Raw genomic sequence first — 22,727 nt, forward strand, 5'->3', positions numbered from 1 at the left:
ATCCCTACTGATTAGGTTAGTCATAGAAATGCAAGCTAAGTGTGCGATTTTAGGCAAAACATGAGGTTTTCAGGTTATTGCAAAAAAGAAACAGTTGTGGCTCCATGTGAGGCACATCATCCTTGATTATCCTGTATGTCTAGTTTTCAGAAATGTGCCATTTAGTAAGTTTCCCTGGTTGCTGGTTGAGCTAGGGTCCAAAATCCATAGCTAACCAAGTTGCAAAAAAGGGTTGGTTTTAATCTGTCCATATTGTATTTTGTACCCTTTCCTAGCACGGGTGTTAGGACCACCCACACAAGTAAGGTACCAATTTTATTGGGAGACTAGTGGGGATGATGGGTGGTAGGAAATGTGTGCTTCTCACTGATTCCAAATATTGTTCCTGAAAGAAATGTCAGGAAAATATGTGTTTTAGACAAAGTTTGAGGTTTGCAAGGGTTTCTCAGTAAGGGAGGTGTTCAGAAAGTTTTTAGGAAAGACACGTTTTCCCAAATAGCAGTTGAACTAGGCCCCAAAATCCACAGCTACCAGCATTGTAAAAAAAAGCATGGATTCTGGTGGACAAAATGTAATGTCTCCAGAGAGTGTTTTAGGATGTTTTGTTTCACAGATGCTAGGCCTAGCCACATAATTTGGGTACCGCTTTTGGCGGGAGACTTGTGGGAACACAGAATAGTAGAATATTTATGATTACTAATTTAATTTATTTGTATTTCTGTTGCTAGTGTGCAAGAAAGAAGAAATTGTTTGAAAAAATGCCCTCTGAATTACATGGTAGTATGGATACCTCTAAATTCAGAAGTGTACAAATAAGCCTGCTCCTAAACTCAGCATATGGTGTACATTTTAGAAAGACATAGGATTCCTTCATGCCCATTTTTTACTCTTTAAATTTTACTATATTAATTGCTCTATACTCAGTAGACAATGTAAAACCATTGTAAGGTGCAGTACAGTTGTTGATCTGGGTACCTCGGGTTTTGAAAGACCTACATACCTTATATATCCCCGTGACCAGACTGGGCCAACAGACATTTTACTGATTTTGTAATTCGTCCATTGCGACAAGACATTACATTTGTCACAAATTGCTGTTGTTTTCTTCTCATTGTCAATATTTTTTATTTCAACAATTCGTTTATTTCGAAAAACTTTGAGGGATCTACACAAATGGCAGCTTGCTAAATTCAAAATGTAGTCTACCTTTCAGAAATGTATAGCTTTTGGGGATAACTGGGTTTAACACCTGTTTCCACCACAAGCTGTAAGCCCACAAATTCGAAAAAATGGCCTACATCTTTAAAAAATGCCAAAACTGTGGTAAATAAATAGGTTTTGATTCAGTTCTGTTTATTCCTGAATGCTGGTAAGATGGTGATTTTAGCACAGCAAACCTTTTGTTGATGCCGTATTTTGGAGAAGGAACAGACACTTTATTGTGTTTTCCTGTGTTTTCCCATTTTTCCCAAAATACCCAAAGGTTAGCTATATTTTGGCTATTTTCTCATTCTCCTCAATGGGAATCCACACATCCTGGTACCATTGGAATCCCTATGATGTTGGAAAAAGAAGAATGCAAATTTGCCATGTATATCCATGTGGAAAAAAGTTATGGAGGTAGAAGCTCAAAGTATCCCAAATAACCAAAAAAGGTTTCATCACTGCGGTGGAAAAGCCTCAGTATACAAAGGGTTAAATGTAGTAAGGTGTCTCTCTGCTTATTCCAGAGCATGTTCTACATTTAGGGGCAGATTTAAGAGTCCCAAGCGCCACCTTAGCACCGCCACAGTGTCATTTTCTTAACGTTAAGGTGGTGTTAAAGTGCCATTTTCCCGCACCATATTTACAAATGGCTCAATGTATGCATTGCGCCACTTTGTAAACCCTTGCACCACATTATGCCTGCGCCAGGCATAATATATGCAAGGGGGCATTCCCCTATTAAGGGGTCATAAAATGGTGCAATGAAATCTGAGAGATTTACATGTGCCATTTTTTTCGGCACCTTTAATGCCTGTTCAGAGCAGGCATTAAAAGGAGGTTCCCATTTGTTACAATGGGCCTCTGGGTGTTTGCTGGATTTGCGTCAACATTTTTTACGCTAATCCTGCAAAGTGCCGGAGTAGAGTCAATAATTTTGATGTTAGTCCCCTAACTACCACAATGGTGCTCAGTATTTTAAATGATGGCTTTAGGGGGGGTGCTAAGGGGTGCAAGAAAAGTGGCGCTGCACTGTGTGCAGCGCCACTTTTCTTAAAGGAAAGGAAAATGGTCCCCCCAACTGCTGTCTGAGTACCTAAATATAGATAGGGTTTGGTGGGGCTCTCGGGCTAAAGAGACCCAGTGCTAATGTCCCTGCAGCACAATTGATAGCTATGTCTGTGTCTGTTGTTATTTTTTACATTGATGCATGTGTGTCTGCTGATCCTTGTAGAAATCAGTACCTGTAGGAGGTACAGTGTATGTGCATGTGTGGATGCTCTATGCATGACCATATGAGGCCTTCCTCTGTGTTGAAGCACTGAAAAAAAAAATTCTTTATTTGTTTTACATGGTCTTTAATTCTCTAAATTTTTAATGGTTAGTTGTCTCCTATCTCCTTAAGATGAAGGTGGCTATGACTATATATTTTGAGAAACCTTTTGGTGGAGAGTTCACATTTGTTGATTATGAAAATTAAGTACATGTTTTGCTTTATAGAGTCTTTGAAACTGCTAAGTAGTTTAATCAACAAGCAACTTAACAATAACATGTCAGATGATTTGTATTTTGCCAACTTTTTCTCACAATGAGAATCTAATCTGATTTGTGTTTTTAAGGCCCAACTCCACGTAGCTTATTATCAATTATAACTCCTTTGGCATCTTCTTTAAGATGGACATTTTCCACCTCAAGCTAACTATATCAAGAGGCTGACCAAATAAAGCCCACCAATACAAAAATGTTGTGGTGCAGCTCACATGCAACTAGTGGCCCCTTGGGGCCAACCAGAACCCCTCAAAGTACAGACCACTGAGCCATATACACTCACATACCCTATACAACAGCTCTTGCAAAGGTAAGCTGGACACCAATATAGGTACCCTGCACGGATATATGTCTAAGATGATGTAAATGTAGCCAATCACTATACACTGTTCTGATTAAATTGTTAAAATGTAATAAAGACATATTTTTAAAAAAGAAGCCCTCCAATGCAATATCCTCCTGTTAGACCTGTCAGCCTTAGGGTAATCTTCACACAAACATTTTGCCTTCACTCCTCCTGCTATTGCTGATCTTGTTTTTATTGCCCTTAGGACTCTGTGCACCTTAAAAATCCTAACCAGTGCTAAAGTGCTTGTGCTCTCTCCCCTAAACATGGTAGAAATGGTGTGTGTGGTGTCTTCCCCAGCCCTGTAGCATGCAGAAGATTTAAGCCACACAGGAGCTGCAATTAAACATTAATTTATTCCCAGCATACACTAAAGCACTGTGCATTACCTCATACTTTTCAGTAACCACACCTTATCACCGCCCCATACATTGAGTACTTCCTTTCCAGAGTCTGCCCAGAACCACGAGGATGCTACTGTGCATAACATCAAGATGCTACATCTCTTCCTTTTTTAAATAAAAAGATTCCAGACATCACCAAAATCACAGTTCCTCGATTAGTCGGCGAGACTCTCTCACTTGTCTGCCAGCTCGGGTGATGGAGGTTCACCCTGATTGGGTTACATTGCCATATACTCATGCTCTTGAGATAGAACTGCTGGCTAGGTCACTTCCTATACAGTTTTAGGACTCAACAAGTTTTGTGATAGGTGTTTGAAATGTGATAGGTCCTGAGCGATGGATTGTCTAGGACGATGTCCCTTGTAGAACATTAATGGTGACCCTTAGCTTTTCAATGGCTAAGAAGCAATCAATCAATCAATCATTGTATTTATAAAGCGCACTACTTACCCGCGAGGGTCTCAAGGCGAACCTTAGAAGAAGAACCTTAGTATGATAAGCTTGATGATGATTGCTTTGCCTGGTTTGCCTGGTTTCTACTTGTCGTAGCAAATGTTGCTTTTCAGTTTTAGGGGGTGGGTCAAATGCTTCTGAAACATTCTCATGGCCATTTTCTCTTGTCATCATGATGCATTTGCGTTCTTTTTGGCTCTTTGTTTTGGCTCGGCACACTGTTATGAAGTGGTTCTCTTTTCCATAACCTTTGCAAACCTGTCCTACAGCTGGACATTTACCTGCATGGGGAAACAAAAATCCACATCGGAAACATAGTTTTGTTTTCTTTGAAAACGTTGAGCTACCTGTATCTCATTTATGCTTGTGCTTGCTTTCACAGTCAGTACCGATTTTTGGTGTACTGTTACTACTTCCATGTCAGCAGCTCGTCAATCTGCTGTTCTTCTGCTCTCAAAGCCATCAATATTTTCTCTAGAATGTGTGTTTCTCTTAGCATGCATCTTCTAAACGAACGTGAAAGGCAGCCATCAATGATTCTGAGGTCCATGGCTTCTTCATCCATGAAGTCACAGAACTTTCAATGTTTAATGGGCACTTCAACTCTTTCAACAAACTCATCCATTGTTTCATAACTGTTGTCACGCTTGGTTGAAGAGATACTTTTCAAAGTTAACATAAAACATTGGATTTAATTGGCCTCTAATGCTTCTTTTACCTTTTGTTACGACCTAGCATCAGTCTGTGAGATTTTCTTTAGCACTTCTTTCATTCCATCACCTGAAAGGTTTTTGAAATATTTGATGATCTTCTTGTCATCTTCTAGCTCTAGTGCAGCTATGAATTCATCAAATGTTTCGATCCACGCAGCCCACCGGGCACCAATGTTTTGCTTCTTAGAAGCATTGAAAGGCGGTGGTGGCTTCAAGAACATAGCTGCATTGTATTTCTTGCTCCCATCTGCTGCCATTGAGAGCACATGCTGCTTAGACATTTTTCGTCATCCAGAGTGGTACTGACACCTCCTGTAAGCAGAGGTCGTGGTTAGAGTGTGCATCACTGTGTGCTTCAATCGCCCTTGACGATGTTTTCATTTTTCCTTATCTTTCTGATGTGATCGCTATTTCTTGCTTCATCTGAATAATCGTTCAGTATTTGATGCATGGTGCAGCATGTTTGTCGACTGCAGTTTGGCAGACATCTTGAATGTGCTCCATTGCAGGACCTTTAATCTCCTCAGTGGCTGTGTACAGCTTGGTACAGGGCTTTGACTCAACATGTGCGAGTTGCAGACAGCACTATATCAATTATGGGCACACATGGCACATACAAGCAGTTTGCTGTATCATTGCAAACTCTCAGGAAGAGCAGACTTGTCTTCTAGGGCACGTATCCCCTACTCGTCGCCAATTGTAGCATTTTCCCAAGCCCTGTAGCATGCAGATAAATTAAGCCACATAGGAGCTGCGATCAAATATTACTTTATTCCTCACCATACACTAACACACTGCGGATTACCTCATTCTGTCCATTAGCCACAACTTAACACCTCCCCGTACATTACATACTTCCTTTTCAGAGTCTGCCTAGAACCACAAGGATTCTAGTGAGCATTGCATCAATATACTACATCCTGTTGGCACATTTCATTTACTCCTAGGGCCCTTGAAAAGTGGTACCCCATGTATCCAGTGCGTGTAAATCATATGCTATTAGTCGGTCTACAGAACTGATTTTACCACCCACTTAAGTAGCCCTGTAAAACATGCCCCAGGCCTCTCATTGCAGCCTGTGGGTGCAGTTGTAAACTGCCATTTTGACCTGGCAAAATATACCTTTTGCCAGGCCCAAACCTTCATTTTTAATACGTGTAAGTCACCTCTAGGATAGGTCATGAACAGCCAGGAGGGCAGGATGCAGTGTATTTAACAAGCATTCCAATGCCAATATTTCCTGCATTTGCAAGACTCAGAGCTATTGGTGTAGTAAACAATAATGTATTTTATGGAGTAGAGTGGATGTATGTGATGTGGAGTGAAATTATGTGGGGTGGATTGGAATAGTTAGTTGTGAATTTGTGAGGTGTGGAATTGTGTGTAGTGAATGTGTGTAGTGTAATTACGTGGCATGTGTGCAGTAGAATTATGTGGGTGGTAGTTATGTGGTTTTGTGTGTACTGGAATTATATGGAGTGGGATTGTATGTCATGGGGTATGATTATATTGAATGGCATTTTGTGTTGTTTAGTGGTATGTTGTGGAGTTTAATTATGTGGTGTGCTGTTGAAGTTTATGGCCTGATGTGGTATTCTGTAGTGTGGATTGGATGTACGTGGTGTGTTGTGTAAATATGTTGTGGAGTTGAATTATGTGGTTTGTTGCCAGATATGCTGCGTGAAATGGAAATGTCTTTAGTGTAACTATAGTGTGGAACTGTGTAGCATTCAGTGGAATTATGCTGACTGGAATTATGTGGCATGATATGGAGTGTATTTATGTGGATTTATGTTATCTGGCAGTTGCCAGTGTCCTAGAGTGGAGTGGGGGAGTAGATTGTAGTAGACTGTATTTGTTGGAGTACAGTATCGTAGAGTGGAGTGGGGGAGTAGAGTTGAGGAAAGGGGATTAGAGATCAGATGCAGAGAGTGTCGTAGAATGCAGTGTCTCAGAGTGCAGCGTTGTGGAGGGGCAAGGAGTGGGTGGAATAGGGTGGAGTGGGTTCTATTGGATTGCGGTAGTGGGGGGATTGGATGGGGTTTTATTGGATCAGGGTAGAGTGGGTTGGATTGCAGTGGGTGGACTGGATGGGTTGATTGGAGTGGGGTGAACCGAAATGGGTTGAGGTGGATTGAATCCAGGTGGATCGGAGTGAGGTGGATAGGAGTGGGGTGGCTTAAATTGGTATGGGGTAGGGTGTATTGGACTGGGTTGGGGTGGATTGGAGTGGGATGGATTGTTTTGGGTTGGAGTGAGGCATATTGGAGTTGGGTGGATTACTATGTGGCAGTTTGGAGTGGGGCATATAGGAGTGTGTATGGAGCTAAAATGTATTTGGAAGCCTTGAAAGAACAATTTTAAATAAGAAAATAGTTTTACATGAACCACAGGGCGGATGAACAAAAGAATTGTTGTTGTTTGGTAAACCAAAGGGTTTCTTGAGACTTACCATTGATAGGGTCTGTGATGGAACCCAAATAATTATTAATGTATGATATAAAACACACAAACACACTCAAGAACACACACACACAGACAGACACAAGCACATGCACACACAGATACACTCAAGCACACAAGCATACACAGAGACACACTCAAGCACATGTGCACACAGAGATTCACCTCAGGCACACAAGGACACACACCCAAACACACAGACATACACTTGCAGTTTACAACTTTTCAGAACTCATTTTATACACCTCAGAGCGAAGAAAAGCTGAGCAGGCCAAAAGTACCCTCATTACAAGTATGAGCCCACAGAGATTATCACATCTATATCTGGTGCACAATAGTATCCACTGGTAAGGCATCTCAGTGGGTAACAATGCTTGCTGTGGGGGAGACACAGCAGCTCTCAGAGTGTAAATGCACCAGTTGCAAAGGGTGCTTTCTGTAGGGCTCTGTGAGAAATCCAGTGTGAGGGTTTGACTGATAATAGAGTTAATGGACATGTTGCCTCTGGAGCAGCCGTTGATACTCTTTTCTGAGTGTCTGAGTTTGGTTTGAGAAGGTCTAGGGTGGGGGATAAAACAAAGTCACAAATAGGCAAGAGGCAGGCAGCAGCACAGTACAGCCGGCCTTTGCCCTGCTTGGTAACTCACGAATATTCTAGTCTGAGCTGTTGTCAATGTGGGGTAAGGGATGAGGAGCAACTCTTCCCCATGGAGAGGTGGGTGCAATGGCTGGGACAGTATAGTCCATCAAAGGGAAAATGAAACAAATGGAACCACCAAACGTTACTGCAGCAACACTAGTTGCACTTACAACCCTCATGGTGGCTTTGGTGACGATGCTGGCCTGAGGTGGGTTGTAGAAGCAGAACCCAAGCAGTCGGCTTGGACACAGAAGTGGCACTCTGCAGCTACGGTGGTACCTGCCTGTGCAGAGGTGCTCCGTATGATTATTTAATAATAAGGACGGGGTAGAGAATGGTGTGAAGGGGACAGCACATGGAGAAACGGTGTGTGGGAGGGGAAAACAGTAACACTGGTTGCAGACATCAGTCGCACATGTAAAACAGAACGTGAGCTGAGGCAATCTTAAAAAATAGTACCTCAATTGCATCTGAAACAGTAAATGAGCACTGATTAGGTTTATCAATCTGTGCTTGGCCAGTGTTCCACTGCAAGCACCGGAAGTGACGTTTCAGCTGAATTAGCCAATTAGGGACTCTGGAATGAAGAGTGACACTGCAGCACACAAATGGTAAGCCTGGGAGGGCTAGAAGCCCTTTTCTGTATGAAACATGGTCTCGCAAGCGAGACACATGTGCTAGTGCATGCACGACTCTAAAAAGCAAGACCCATACTCTTAAGTTTTACACATGGACGTCAATTAGGGGTCGCCATAGGGTCGCATCTGCACCCCCTGGCTTTGCTTTTGCTACCCTGGGACTGATCTTGTGACATGTGACAGCTTGCTCAGAGGCGACATGGGCAGCACGAGCATCAGAAAGTGAACTGTGGTAAATGATGGTAACGAAAGATTGCAGAGATTCTGTAAAGTGCTGAACAAAACTATAAGTAAAAACATCGACATGGCTGTATATGGCATTTAGCCAAATCAAAATGTTATCACTTGAGAGAGAAATGGAACGCTTTTGCTGCGATCAAGGCCGAGGCCTAGCTTTCAGTTTCATTTTCAGACAAATTGCAGCAGTACTGGAAAACAAGAGGTCAAGAGTTTAAGTAGGAAGCATTTCGTCAATGGCATCTCCGATATGGGTCTCTTTGCTATGTGTTTCCCAGGAAGAACTTTCTGCACCGTGCCTAGCATTTGAGACTGGTGTTCTCAGTTTGGGGTCATATAGGCATGTGTGCTACAAACAGAGGTACCAACCTGTGATGGGTGACTGCAATGGCATGCCCTATAAATGACTGTGTGCCAACCATAGCAGCTGCAGTGGCATGATATGTAATATGTCAATGCCAAATTTGCTAAGGTGCCAAACACTGGACAGACCACAAGTATTGTGTTTGTGACACAGATAGCCAGAGCCAGTCTCTGACTGTTGTATGGTTATCCCCTTTATCATGGCCTACAAGAGACGTTAGGAAATTAATCTTGAGGTGGTTGCTGTTTCCCTCATTTTTGGAAGCATTAAATAGCCTGGTAAGGGTGGAATGTATTTGTGTATATAGGGCGAAATAAAAGAGTACAAGTATGTTTATGTAAAGTGATTTGGAGTCCTATATCAAACTAGGAAAAAGGTACATAAATGGTTTTCTTGTTGATCTACCTTTAGAATTTTTCAGCTGTAGCACAATAGGAGAATGTTAGTAAAAAGCATGATTATGTGTGAATTGCAGTTGAACAGCTATAAATGGTTTCCGGTTCAGCTCTGGTTCAACTTTTGGATATGATGTTTTTTGGACACATGCAGAAAGCATGTTTCCATTACTGTATTTTTGTTTCTGTATAAACAGGCCTGCTCTTGTTCTCATCTGCTTCCATGTTCATTTTTTCAATGACTATTTGCAAGGTTTAAACATCTATTTATCATGGGACTTTAATTGTTGTTGCCTGGCCGAAATGGACCTAGTTTACTTCACAGTTAGCTATATGTTGGAATAATTGCTAACTATACACAGTCCCTATACACCATGTTTGAAATGTGAGAAAAGAATTGTGATGCATCGTTTTTCTATCAGTGATCAATGTATCTCGAATAGCTCATCAAAAAGCCATTGATTACATGACAGCTGCACTACACATCATGCAAGGAATAGAACGATTATTCAGATATGTTCTCCTCAGTACGTAAACAGCATATACTTTTACAGAATTTAGGAACGCAAGTCAGTGAGATTTTGATGGCTTACCTGAATTAAATACTGATGATCAAAAAAAGGAATGAGATGCTCAAGGAGATGAACAGTTATAAGCTTATCAAAACACCCTCAAGAGACTAGGGGCCAGATGTAGCAAGTCGGCAATTTGCGACTTGCAAATTGCGAGTCCCTGCGACTCGCAATTTGCAAGTCGCAAATTGCTATGCAGTACGGTGTCTCAGACACCGACTGCGACTCGCAATGGGGTCGCAATGACCCACCTCATGAATATTCATGAGGTGGGTCGCAAATTGCGGCCCCATTGCGAGTATAGGCACTCGCTAACATGGAGGCCTGCTGTCGTCAGCAGACCTCCATGTTCGCGACCTGCTTTTCAATAAAGCAGTTTTTTTTTTTTGAAGTGTAGCCCGTTTTCCTAACAGGAAAACGAGCTGCACTTAAAAAAAAACGAAACCTTTAGTTTTGGGTTTTTTTCAGGGCAGGGAGTGGTCCCTTGGACCACTCCCTGCCCTGAAAAAATAATTTGGGGTCCAGTCACAAACTGGAAGGGGTCCCAAGGGGACCCCTTCCAATTTGCGAGTGGGTTACCATCCACTTGAAGTGGATGGTAACTGCGACTCCATTTGCGACCGCGTACGCGGTCGCAAATGGAATTACATCCCACTGCGAGTCGCAAATAGGAAGGGAACACCCCTTCCTATTTGCGAGTCGGAAATGCATTTTGCGAGTCGGAGCCGACTCGCAAAATGCATTTCTGAATGGCAAAGTGGCTTTTGCGCCTCGCAAACGGCGATTTTCACCGTTTGCGAGGCGCAAACACTTTGCTACATCTGGCCCCTAGAAGAACACTTTTGGGAAAATATGAATGTTGTATTAGAACGTCATGATTGTTTTTTTGTAGATCACATGAAAATAATGAAAAAGTGGTTAATTACATTGCAGTCCTGAAAGGATTATAAACTACCTGCGATTTCGGGTCATTTACAGATTCTCGTATAAAAGATCAACTAGTAAACTGTCCAAGAAAACCCGTTATCAGAAAACCCAGATTTAAGCCAGGCTATAGACATAGCTAAAAGTGTGAAACATGCTGCATTCTGCATGAAAGAAATGATGGAATCTGTAGATTCTAATGTAGTAACTGATAGTAATGTGCACAAGGTTTCTGTAATAATTGATAGTAATGTACACAAAATTTCTGAAAAAGTTAATAAATGGAAGACAAATGCTATGGATATAAGCAAACAAAATCTGAAATTGATAGACTGAAATGTTATAATTGTGGCACTGCTAACCACTTAGCAAATAACCCTAAACGTCCTGCAAGAGCAGTGATATGCAGTGATAATGCAGGAAATGCAATAAAAGTTGACATTTTGCCAAGGCATTTAAGGATATGGGAAATAGAGTAACCCATATGATCAATAATGAAGATCTGCAAAAGAAAGATATTGTATTCCAAATTGGTAATGATGTGGCAAATCCTGAAACTGTGGGGGTCATTCCAAGTCTGGCGGGCGGCGGAGGCCGCCCGCCAGACTTCCCCCCTCCGAAATACCGCTCCGCGGTCGAAAGACCGCGGAGGGTATTCTAAGTTTTTCCCTGGGCTGGCAGGCGGTCGCCAAAAGACCGCCCGCCAGCCCAGGGAAAAACTCCCTTCCCACGAGGATGCCGGCTCGTAATCGAGCCGGCGGAGTGGGAAGGTGCGACGGGTGCTGTTGCACCCGTCGCGTATTTCACTGTCTGCCAAGCAGACAGTGAAATACTTGTAGGGGCCCTCTTACGGGGGCGCCTGCAGTGCCCATGCCAGTGGCATGGGCACTGCAGGGGCCCCCAGGGGCCCCACGACCCCCCCTACCGCCATCCGGTTCCCGGCGGGCGGACCGCCGGGAACTGGATGGCAGTAGGGGGGGGCGGAATCCCCTCGGCGGCGCAGCTAGCTGCGCCGCCTTGGAGGATTCCAAAGGGCGGCGGTACACTGGCGGGAGACCGCCAGTGTTGCCGGTCCGACGAATGCCCCAGGCCGGCGGTGCTCCCGCGGTCCTCCAACCCGGCGGTCATTGACCGCCAGGGTTGGAATGACCCCCTATGTATCCTACACGTGAGATATCTTTGGATGGAGTCAAATTCACAGTCTTTGCAGACTCTTGCTCTCCTTATATGTTGATAGATGAAACTACTTTTAAACCAAGTTTTCAAAATAAGAATTACACTATGCTACCTCCTGATATAAAACCAGGAGGATACAATAAAGATCCTTTTCCCCAGGTAGGAATGCTTATCGTGCACATCAACTTCAAGGATAGGACTACTTTAGGAAAAATATATATCTCTCTAAACAAGGTTTCAACCTTTAAGGGTGGAAACATCAAAGGGAATTAGGAATCAAATTAGATCCTAATGCTGTTGAGCAAATGTACTTAGTTGGGAAATGGGATAAACAATCTGCTAAAAATTGTCTTGCCCCAGGAATATATTCCACATGATATTGAAACTCTGATAACCTGAATTGCCACTTGGCAATGCATGGAGTTGATTTGCCAGCACCTTTAGTGTTGAATAGATTACCTAAAGGCATGTGGCTCACTCTGACCATGAATTTTGGCCCCTACAGGTAATTCCTGAAATGGTTAACTCTCCACCAACATGCCAGAACCTCATGTTTTCATCCCCACCAGACCTTCATATGCAAGAGCTAGTACGTTTCAACGTACTCCGCTTAGTACAACAAAAGTGTCACTCCTCAGTAGCATTCCATCCACCACATTTGATTTTGAAAAACATGTTTATAAGCATCCACATGCATCAAAGTTTTATTCTGGGGCCAATCCTTACCTACCCGGTCTCTGACCGCCATCAAGTTTTTATCTGCTTCCATTGCAGACCTCCATTCGACCTCTGTAATGCACCCATTAGTTGAGTTGAATATGACACCTATTCTGCTAAAGCCATCTTGGTCAGACTTATTGCTTGTTTCTGACCCTTTTAATGGTAAATGCGTGGAATAGATTTGCCAGCACATTTAGTGGTGAATAGATTACCTAAAGGCTTGTGGTCCACTCTGACAATGAATATCGTCCCCCACAGGTAATTTGTGAAATGGTTAACTCCTCACCAACATTTCAGAACCTCACTTTCAATTACTTAATATGTGCTTTCTGCTCCCCTCAACGCACAAGAAGCAAAAGCTACAATGTCATCCTTTCCTTCATGCATCTGCATGAGTACAACACCCAGCCCATACTGACTGGCATCAGTGATTATAATCGAGGGATCATGTCCGTCAAAAGGCTTCAATGGAATGGCATTACAGCCTCCATTTTGATTGTCTAAACTTCCCTCTCTGTTTCTTTACTCCACATAAATTTTTCATTCTTTTTGAGCAAATTCCTTAAAATACTGGTTATTTCTGCACATATGGGAATGAACTGGGAATACAACTCCAACATGCCTAAAAATTACTGTACTTTGTCCGTGTCCATAGGAGCAGGAAATTCTGACATTGCTTTTACTACATTCTGCTTTGGTTCTACTCTACTCTTTGCACAATGCCTCTGCCACTCTCTAAAAACTGAAGAGGCTGAAACTAAGCTGAAAGGCATGCGTTTAAACCTAGACGCACCCTCAGGTGTAATGAAGAATGTTAAATGCCTACTCTCATGCTTCAAAACAAGTTGACGGTACACAGCTGTCATGTCTAGGATAGTGAAAATCTTGGCACCCTTTAAGGAGGCAAACATCTCCGTTATATTAGGCAAAGGATGCTTCTCGACCCAAGTTCTATCATTGAAGTCTCATAGATCAATGCACATTCTTAACACTTCATTGGTCTCTTAGCTAAAAGTATAGGGGAAAAACATTCCAAACTTTCCTTAGCCTCAATAATGCACTGATCACACAAACTCTTTAACTCCTTTCTTAGTTTCTCTCTCATAGTCAAGGGTACACATCTGACTTAATGTACAACAAGCACTGCACCCTCCAACTTTTAATATGATTTGATGGGAAAAGTCTTTAGATTTTGCCATTTCTTTCCTGAAAACTTTCACCCATTCACACTCACTCACAATGACACACTTCCACCTTTCAATAACACTTGTTCAGGACCATTGGGATCCAGTACAATACCTAAATTCCTTTGATCTTTGATCTAACCTTCCCAATAAACATGACCCATCTTTGGCCACATATACAGTGACTTGTGCTTTAAATTCCAACTCAGTTTCAAATTCACCGACCACATCCACAGGTTTTCCTCCATAGTCTACAGGTCGTACATTGGACTTCTTTAATGTAATATTTTTAAAACTTGCCCATTCTTTCAGTCCAATGAGAATGAAAAAAGAACCAGAATCAGCCATCATGTTGACTGGAACATATGCTACATTCACAGAGCAAAACAGTCTTTTAACTTTTTGTAATCCAACTTGCATTACTTTTTGATTAATTTATTCCTCAGCTGATTGTATGTAAAACACTACATTAACTTCTTCATATTCCAAACTATTGTCTTTAGTGCTTACATTTTTCACCACATTAACCTGTCGAGAAACATTTTTCTCATTGCTTATGCTACTGAATTTGCACACTTGTGCAAAATTGACTTTTTTCTTACACTTGGTACATTTGTTGTCAGTAGCAGGACAAGACACGGAATTACCTGTGTGATTTCTACTACCACATCTATAAAAATGTGCTAATTGTTTCTTTGCCCTAGTTTTCCTTTCATTCAATTTTGAGGATTCTTTCCCTTGAACAGCATGCACCCAACAACACTGGTTCCATATAAGCAGTGGTACCTTCTGTGCTGCTAGAGATTTCTACAGCTCTATCAAGGGCCAAATTATCAGTGGTTAACAACTTTTCTTGATTTTGTTTGCTGTTGTTTTTTCCCACAATCTGATCCCTTATCATTTCTTCCTCGAACACCCCAAAATTACAACTAGCAACTAAAGCTCTTAATGCTTCTGCATCCATTGGTTCACCCAGTAACTGTTGCCTAGGATATAAAATTATGTCTTTCCATAATGATATTTTTATTTTTCTTAAAATGAGCATCTAGTTTTCGAAGGGAGTAGCAAATTCATCTAAAGCATCTCCCCCCTCATCACACTAAAGCTAGGCAATGCTTCTATGCTTTTCTGCCTTCTGGACCTAAAGTATATTTTAATAATGCAGACGTTCATTTTTGAGTTAAAATGTCTCCTTCAACGGCCTCCAAATAGGCCTCAAACCCTTCTTTCCATTGTTCCCATTCAATCTGGGAAATTTCTGGTGTTGCAAGAAAAGCAGGAGGGGTAATAATGTTTTCCTGCATGTTATTTTTTGTTTTTGAATTCCAAAGTCAGAATCTTTGAAAATAATATGTAACACAGTATGCATTAAATTTACTTAAGTGAATTACTTAAGAACAAAAATTTATAATATAATAGCCTTCTAGGGTGTGCGAATCACCATAATTGTAGACGCAGAGTATATAAACAAGATATCCTGGTCCAAAGTGCCCTATAAATACCAGGTATTAAATAATGGTGTGCGAATCATCAATCCGCTGGTAAAAATGTAATAATATGTACAATGCAGTAACATGTGCCCCAGGTGTGTACATGACTAATCTGCAACAAAACCAAACATTATATTCATAGACTCAGCCTTTCCCACTCCTCTGATTGCCATGACATCACAAATTCCAGAACTCACTCAGTTGTTAAGGGTGGAACCCAGATTTACTTTGAAGCATGAGTACATACTAGTTCTGGGAAAGAAACTCAGACACAGGCACCATCCATGTCAGTCTCTAAGTAATAACTGTGCTCACACTGCAATATCTAGCCATATAATGGATGTGGTTGAGCAAATAGATGTTGTTTCAGGGGTTAGGTATGTGATGACTCTAGGCCTCATTTATAATGAATCTGCCCCTAGCCTATGATTTCCTTGCCTTTGGCATAGTTTAGTTGCACCACTGATGTACTATTGCTGCACTTTATCTAAAATATGGGTGGAATCTTAACAGAGTTTTAACTACTGTTTAATTTTTTGATTATCATGTCTAACTTTTATTGTATGTCTTTAAAAACGTCACTTCCTTTATTGTTACCAGGGCCATGGTCCGCTGCATCCGTAGATGTCCATGGCTACATGCTTAACAAAATGGCATCATGTTGTAGATGGACAAGCCATAACATACAGGCACATGTAGAATCTATAGCCGCAGAACCAAATCCAGCAGAAATGACAGCCATTCTACATAAACTGTGCATGATTAATTTCAGGAGGAAGTAGAAAATGGGAATATGTATTTGCAACCAAAAATAAAGGGAATAACTCTGTGAAGGTGCTTTTTGTTTTAAGCACTGCCTTTTTTTGACCGACCTGTGAAATGCAATGTTCCGTGCACCAGATCTTTGCCGTCAACTTCTTTCTTCAGTTCCTTGTACTCTTCAGTCAAAATTTCAATATGTTCTACATGAAGGACTCTGCCTGTAGCACCATCAATGAAGACAGAAGGTTATTTACAATGTGCTATTGAAGGTGCCATAGAAACCGTGGTTATAGAACTGTTACTCATTTTTATAAAATGAATTCTCTCTGCCAAATACGACAGTGAGACAGTTTTTAAACTTGAATCCCCGCAAATTATGGCAAAAGGTACACACACAACAGCTGACATATTTGATCACATCACAACATTCTGGTCAAAATAAAAAAGAACAGATGGTGGAACATGCAGAACACAATTATGATGCACAAACAGCAGGTTTTGTTCAAAGCAGAACAGTTACATAAATGAAATTATACAGTAACATCATGATCACTTTTGAAGGGTCCCAGTGCTTACTAAAGTAAATGAAATAGCCATCATAAAGTCCTCTCCTTTTGACATACTTAAGTTAGACTATGAGGTGGTTGATTGGAAATGTACATGTGGTAACAATGCCTGTGTTCAAATGTCAAAGTGTGCAATTGTAAAATAAAAAAGTAATAAGTTGTATCTTTACTGAGCAAGATTAAGACATAAGTCTGATATGTCATATATTACTTCTACTTAGAGATGTCTTAAAAACTTTGGGGACCTGGTGTGAACATTTTTTGGAGCCCACTGTTCAGAAGAACTTTGAATTTGTCATTTATTTTCAGCTCACTCAAGCTCTTTTAGGATAGCTCATTGACAGTACCATCTTATTAATTATTGGAGCCCTGGGCAAAACATTTTAGGGACTCCCATTTGAACAATTTACACTTCATAGGAGTTATAATTTACTCATTTCCAAAATGCAGCTCCCCGTACTGATTCCTGGTTACGCAAGAAGGACTGCAATTTGCAAAAGTCATTGCTAAAGTGCAGTCATAGGTCATCAAATATAGAAGAGAGACTTAAAAATCTGTGAACTTAAACCCAAGAAAGGTGTTAAGCATTTTTTTTAAAGAAAAAATCTCATTTGTGTAAGATAGGTGGGGGTTGTTTTAATAATTTCAAGTGCTGATTTATTTATTTACTTGAGGCATAATTTGTTGTACAAAACAACCAGACCAGTTCAGGCATTAGAGCCCTGGACACTTGTTTTAGGTATCATTTTGGTAAAACGCAGTCATACTGATATATGGGTGTTGTTAGAAATGTGGTCTCTAGTTGGCAGAGGTATCCACCCTTATCTAAGTAGGGATGACAATCCACAATTCTAGTCAGGGTGAGTCACACACAATCCAAAGTATCCTGTGCCCACCATCTGATAGCTCGGCACTGAGTACTCAGGCTTAACTTAGAAGGCAGTGTGTAATTTATTTGTGTAATAAATCATACAGTAACACCGTGAAAACACACACAAACATACACCATAGGTTTAGAAAAATAGATAATACTTAGCTGAATAAAATAAGGCCACAACAACAAAGATCCAATAATCACAAGTTGAAATATCACTTTTAAAATGTTTAAAAGAGTCTTAATCCTTAGAAATAAACAGTCGTCTCTTGGCTACACACAGTACCCGGTATGCTTCAAAAATAACGACGCACTGAGACCTCAGAGGAGGAGATGAGTAGAAAAATAGGGTGTTGCGTCAAGTTTTCTGGCACGCTGCAAGGGGTTTGCGTAGTTTTTTGGTGCGCAGACTTGGTTCCTCACTGAGGCACGGGGATATTTTGACGTCCTGGGACGATGCAGGGAAAAACCCTGATGCTCTGGAAGAAGGCACGTGCGATGCATCAATCCGGTAGGCAATGCTTTGAATTTTCCGTAGTAAGGCAGGCCCTGCTTTCAATTTCCACTCTGGAAGTTGGGCTGCATTCTCCTGGTCGGCTGTGCAGCGATTTCCCGGTCGCAATGCAGGCTTTGTTTCAATTTAGGCAGGCGATGCGTCGATTTTCAACGCACAAGGACTTTCCTCAAGAGATGAAGTACTTTTGGGCCTGAGACTTCAGAAAACAGGAGGAAAGCTCAATCCAATCCCTTGGAGAGCACTTTTGGGGAAGGCAGAGTCCTTCTCAGCAAAGCTAGCGACCAGAAGGGTAGCAGGGCAACAGACAGCAGTCCTTCTCAGCAAAGCAGTTCAGATGAGTCCTTTGAGCAGACAGTTCCTCATGACAGGTTGCAGGTGTAGGTCCAGAAGTGTCTGGTTTGTTGGGATCAGAGACCCAGTTAACATATCCAAAAATGCCTTTGAAGTGAGGGAGACTTCAAAGAGTGGTTTTGAAGTACACAAGTTCCCCTTTCAGTTCAGCCCTGTTTGCCAGGGTCCCAGTAGGGGGATTAGCAGTCCATTGTGATAGAGCAGACCACTGGCCTTTGAAAGGTAAGTGTCAGGCTCTCCACCTTTCCAAACCAGGAAGGCCCATTCAATATGCAGATGAATGCAGGTGTGACTGAGTGTCCTGCGTTTGTGATTGTCCAGGTGAAATGCACAAAGGAGCTGTCAACCAGCACAGACCAGACGTTGATTGGAGACAGGCTGTAAGGCACAGATGGTTTTAAGTGCAGAGATCTCTTTCTAAAACTGCCATTTCTAAAATAGTAATATAAAACCTAACCTCACCAATAAGCAGGATTTCCATTACCATTCTGGCCATATTAATTATGACCTGGTTACCCCTTTCAGATCAGAATCTACCACTCAAAAAGTATATGAGGGCGGCCCTAATGCTAGTCTATGAAAGGAGCAGGCCTCACAGTAGTGGAAAGCAAATTTAGGCATTTTCCACTACAAGGACATTTAAAACACATGTAAAACACATATGTATATGTCCTGCCTTTTACCTACATAGTACCCTGCCATATGGGTTACTTAGGGCCTACCTCACGGGTGACTTATATGTACAAAAAAGGGAGCTTAAGGCTTGGCAAGTACTTTGAAATGCCAAGACGAAGCAGCAGTGAAAATGCACACACAGGCTTTGCAATGGTACACCTGAGACATGGTTAAGGGACTACTTATGTGGGTGGCACAATTAGTGTTTCAGACCCACTAGTAGCATTTAATTTACAAGCCCTGGGCTCATGTAGTGCACTTCACTGGGGACTTATAAGTAAATATAATATGCCAATTGGGTATGAGCCAATTCTACCATGTTTTAGGGAGAGAGCACATGCACTTTAGCACTGGTTAGCAGTGGTAAAGTGCCCAGAGTCCTAAAGCAGCAAAAAGGAGGTCAGAAAAAGAAGAGGAGGAAGGAAAAAAGGTTTGGGGTGACCCTTCATAGAGGCAATTTTCCAACAGGTGTGTTAAGCAGTCACAGTAAAAGAGCGTGATCTTGCTGCTTGTCCCCGAGACTCCAGCCACATACTGGCAACGCAAACACATTATAAAAAGTATGACCAACCCTATGAGAACATTTTACTGACAGCATTGGTTTTCAAAATGTTTTTATTGTCTTTGTTGGCAATGGTTTGTTATAGGTAAATAAAGGGAGGCGTAGATGAGCTGCGGTTACATAGGAATAATATTACTGTTTAATATTTATAGATCACACATAAACATCTAACTTAAAGGAACTTAATCAGATTAAACAATCAAATGTATTTTCTGTGCATTTTCTTCGACATCAATCAGAATACGTTACCTGGACTTTTTTATATGGTTCATTCTTACATGCTTTGGCAGTGCAGGGCAACCCAATGCTCTTTGTTTTGCTTGTTTATATATTACATTTGGGCACAGCTACAGCAGCACATGGCTAAAAGGTTTAGGACAACTGGTGCCACCCCAGTAGAAAGGCTTGCTAGCAGCTGAACTTCAAGGTATGGGAGTGCACCCGTAGGCACACAATGTGCCACTATTAGTTACAGTGCTTGGCACATGGGGCACTGCTAAAATATTAGTAAAGAACAATGTACTTCTTTACTGCTAAGGACTTTACAGCGCTAAATATCACAATGTAGCTCCTTCAAAGGGCTGCACCACTCAGTACAGAAGCAAGAATTTTAGAATAGCAAGAGTCCAACCGAATGTGGGCGTGGCCCCAATGGAGAATTTCTCGTCCGCTATCTTCATGTCCAGGGCGTGAAGAAAGAACAGGTGGCAACAGATGGTTAATGAAACGTTGACTTGAAGAATTCCGTTTTCGAGAGTTTTCCAACAAGCATGTGATTCCCATAGGTGCTTCCTTTGAATATTTTGCCCTGCATCAGGTTACTGGGCTTTACTCTAATGACTGTACGTCTGTGTGTTAACCATTGATTCTGCATTAGATCACAGAGGGTGACTGCTTTCATTACACTGTGCTGCATTACATTACGGACGGTGGTTACCACAATGACTATTTGTATTAAGCTATAGGGTAGAGGTGGGATGTTTTCAATTCTTTACTCTGCCTTAGATTAAAGGGGGGTATTGTGATTACCTTACCATGAATTGCATCAAACGATTGCTACAATTTTGTTGCTCAGATTCCAGAAAGTAATTACACTAATTACTTCACCTTGCACTTGATAACAGAAGTTTGAGCCACATACTGTACATGCGAAGAAGCTGCAAAATGAAGCAACCTTCTCTCACTTATGCACCCAGTCCAGGATAAACAGCAGCAGTGTGATCTCTCGCTCTCTCTTTTTCCTCCCGCCTCTCTCACTGTGTGGATTTGTCTCTCACACACACTCAAACCACAGTTTAGGCACTGACACTGACATGCAGCCTTTCCTCGCACAAGCAATACGGGCAGCAGGATGTCAGTTTCTTGTAAAAACCTAGCACATGAAGTAGCATATTAACTTGTCACACAGCACAAGGAACCGTCTCACACAGGCACCTGGGGTACAACACTGAGAACCACTTTAGAGAACACAAAGCTCCTCCTTTCTAATCCTGCACAGACAGCAGGCCCTAGGACAAAAAATGGTGAATAACTTCAAAATGCTTGGAAAACCAAACATAGATATGAGCCAGGCCGTGACAGCAAACCGGATGTGGAGTAAGTGAATAGTTCTGCGGAAGTGCTAAAGGGATACCTGGGAGAAACAATGCTATCCAGTGACTGGGCAGGGTGCTTCCTCTCAGTCCATGTATGCCACAGAATGTGACCATCTGCACTTAAACAAGATGAATTTGGAACATTTGACCCAAAAGCGGTAGAGTCAGAATAAAAATACTGGGCTCTTCTTAGGTTTGATTAATACATCTTCTTGTACAGCAGAAGGTTATCTGCAATTTCACGAGAAATATAGGGTCTGTGGTGGAAAGACTGTCAGATGCTAGATAGTTCTTTTATATTTTATGACAAACGTAGTTTTAAAGGAAAATATACCCATTCGTCTTTGGCCACTGGGTAACATGATTGCAATAAATAGGAACAAGGTTGATATACAGCCTTTCTGTCGCACAATTAACATATTTGAGAGACATTTCAGTTATGTTAGAACGTGCTTTGAGATTCTGAGTTACCTTTCTGCTCAGCCAGTTCACAGAGCTCTTGCGCTTTGGAAGCGGACAGGGCCATGGGGTACTCTACCAGCACATGCTTCCCGGCCTCGAGAAATTGCCTTTAAATACAGAGATGAGTGCAGCATAAATAAATATACAGAGAAAGTCCATACCATCTTGCCATCCCCGCCTCCCCTCTGCAAATACCAGACTCTGGCAGACAGCCTGGGCCCAGGCTCATTAATGCAGAGCTGCAAGTAAACAATCGCTGCTTGAATATCAGCAGACACTAGCAGAGGGCTGTTGTAGGTTCTGCTTGTCCTTGCTAGGAAGCATTTAGAGTGCATACCTGCTGCTTTCACTCCCATGCAGAGCAGCTAATGGAAAACGCATTGGAGATAAATATAGGGCAAAGCAATTAGGCAAATTGCTGAATAAAGTCCACATAGGTAACTTAACAGAACAAGTGGAACGGACCTGATGCTCTCCTCGTGGTTGCTGTTATCTGTGCAGATCATGGCAGCGTGGACAGCCTCGCTCTCCAAGGCCTCTTCCAGGCTCATCTGTCTGACCTGGAAAATGTGGCCCAGCGGTCTCCTAATTCAGCAGCAGGAAAGAATGACAACACGGTTAAAAAGCATACCCGCTCTATGTGTACTTACATGAAATGATGAAAGGAGGGGATTAATGATGAAAGGTTTTAAAAACATTGTTATGTCATGTTTCTTTCAGAGTCGGCCTTCTTACCAAGCTAGCAACTGCATCTGAGAGAAATTCTTTTTTAAGTGGATCGGGATAGAGAGGGGGTGGATGGGGGATGGAAACAGTTATCGACGGAACATACTCAAAAAGACACCACTTGCCGATATATTGCTAACCCTTTTGTACCTCAGAGGGACCAATAC

General features: G+C 41.8%; 1 protein-coding gene across 1 annotated transcript in view; it reads right to left on the minus strand.

Moving 5' to 3' along the window:
- The window catches only part of LOC138265988 (biliverdin reductase A-like), a 140,662-nt gene that overhangs the window by 70,416 nt on the left and 47,519 nt on the right, over positions 1–22,727 (minus strand). Inside the window, exons 3-5 of the mRNA XM_069214241.1 lie at positions 22,300–22,419; positions 21,844–21,941; positions 16,343–16,450 (exon numbers count right to left, since the gene is read on the minus strand). Coding sequence (XP_069070342.1) covers positions 16,343–16,450; positions 21,844–21,941; positions 22,300–22,419 — 326 coding nt within the window. The remainder of the gene's footprint in view (positions 1–16,342; positions 16,451–21,843; positions 21,942–22,299; positions 22,420–22,727) is intronic.

The sequence above is a fragment of the Pleurodeles waltl genome, chromosome 2_1, assembly GCF_031143425.1.
Source record: "Pleurodeles waltl isolate 20211129_DDA chromosome 2_1, aPleWal1.hap1.20221129, whole genome shotgun sequence".
In the NCBI taxonomy this organism is placed as follows: domain Eukaryota; kingdom Metazoa; phylum Chordata; class Amphibia; order Caudata; family Salamandridae; genus Pleurodeles; species Pleurodeles waltl.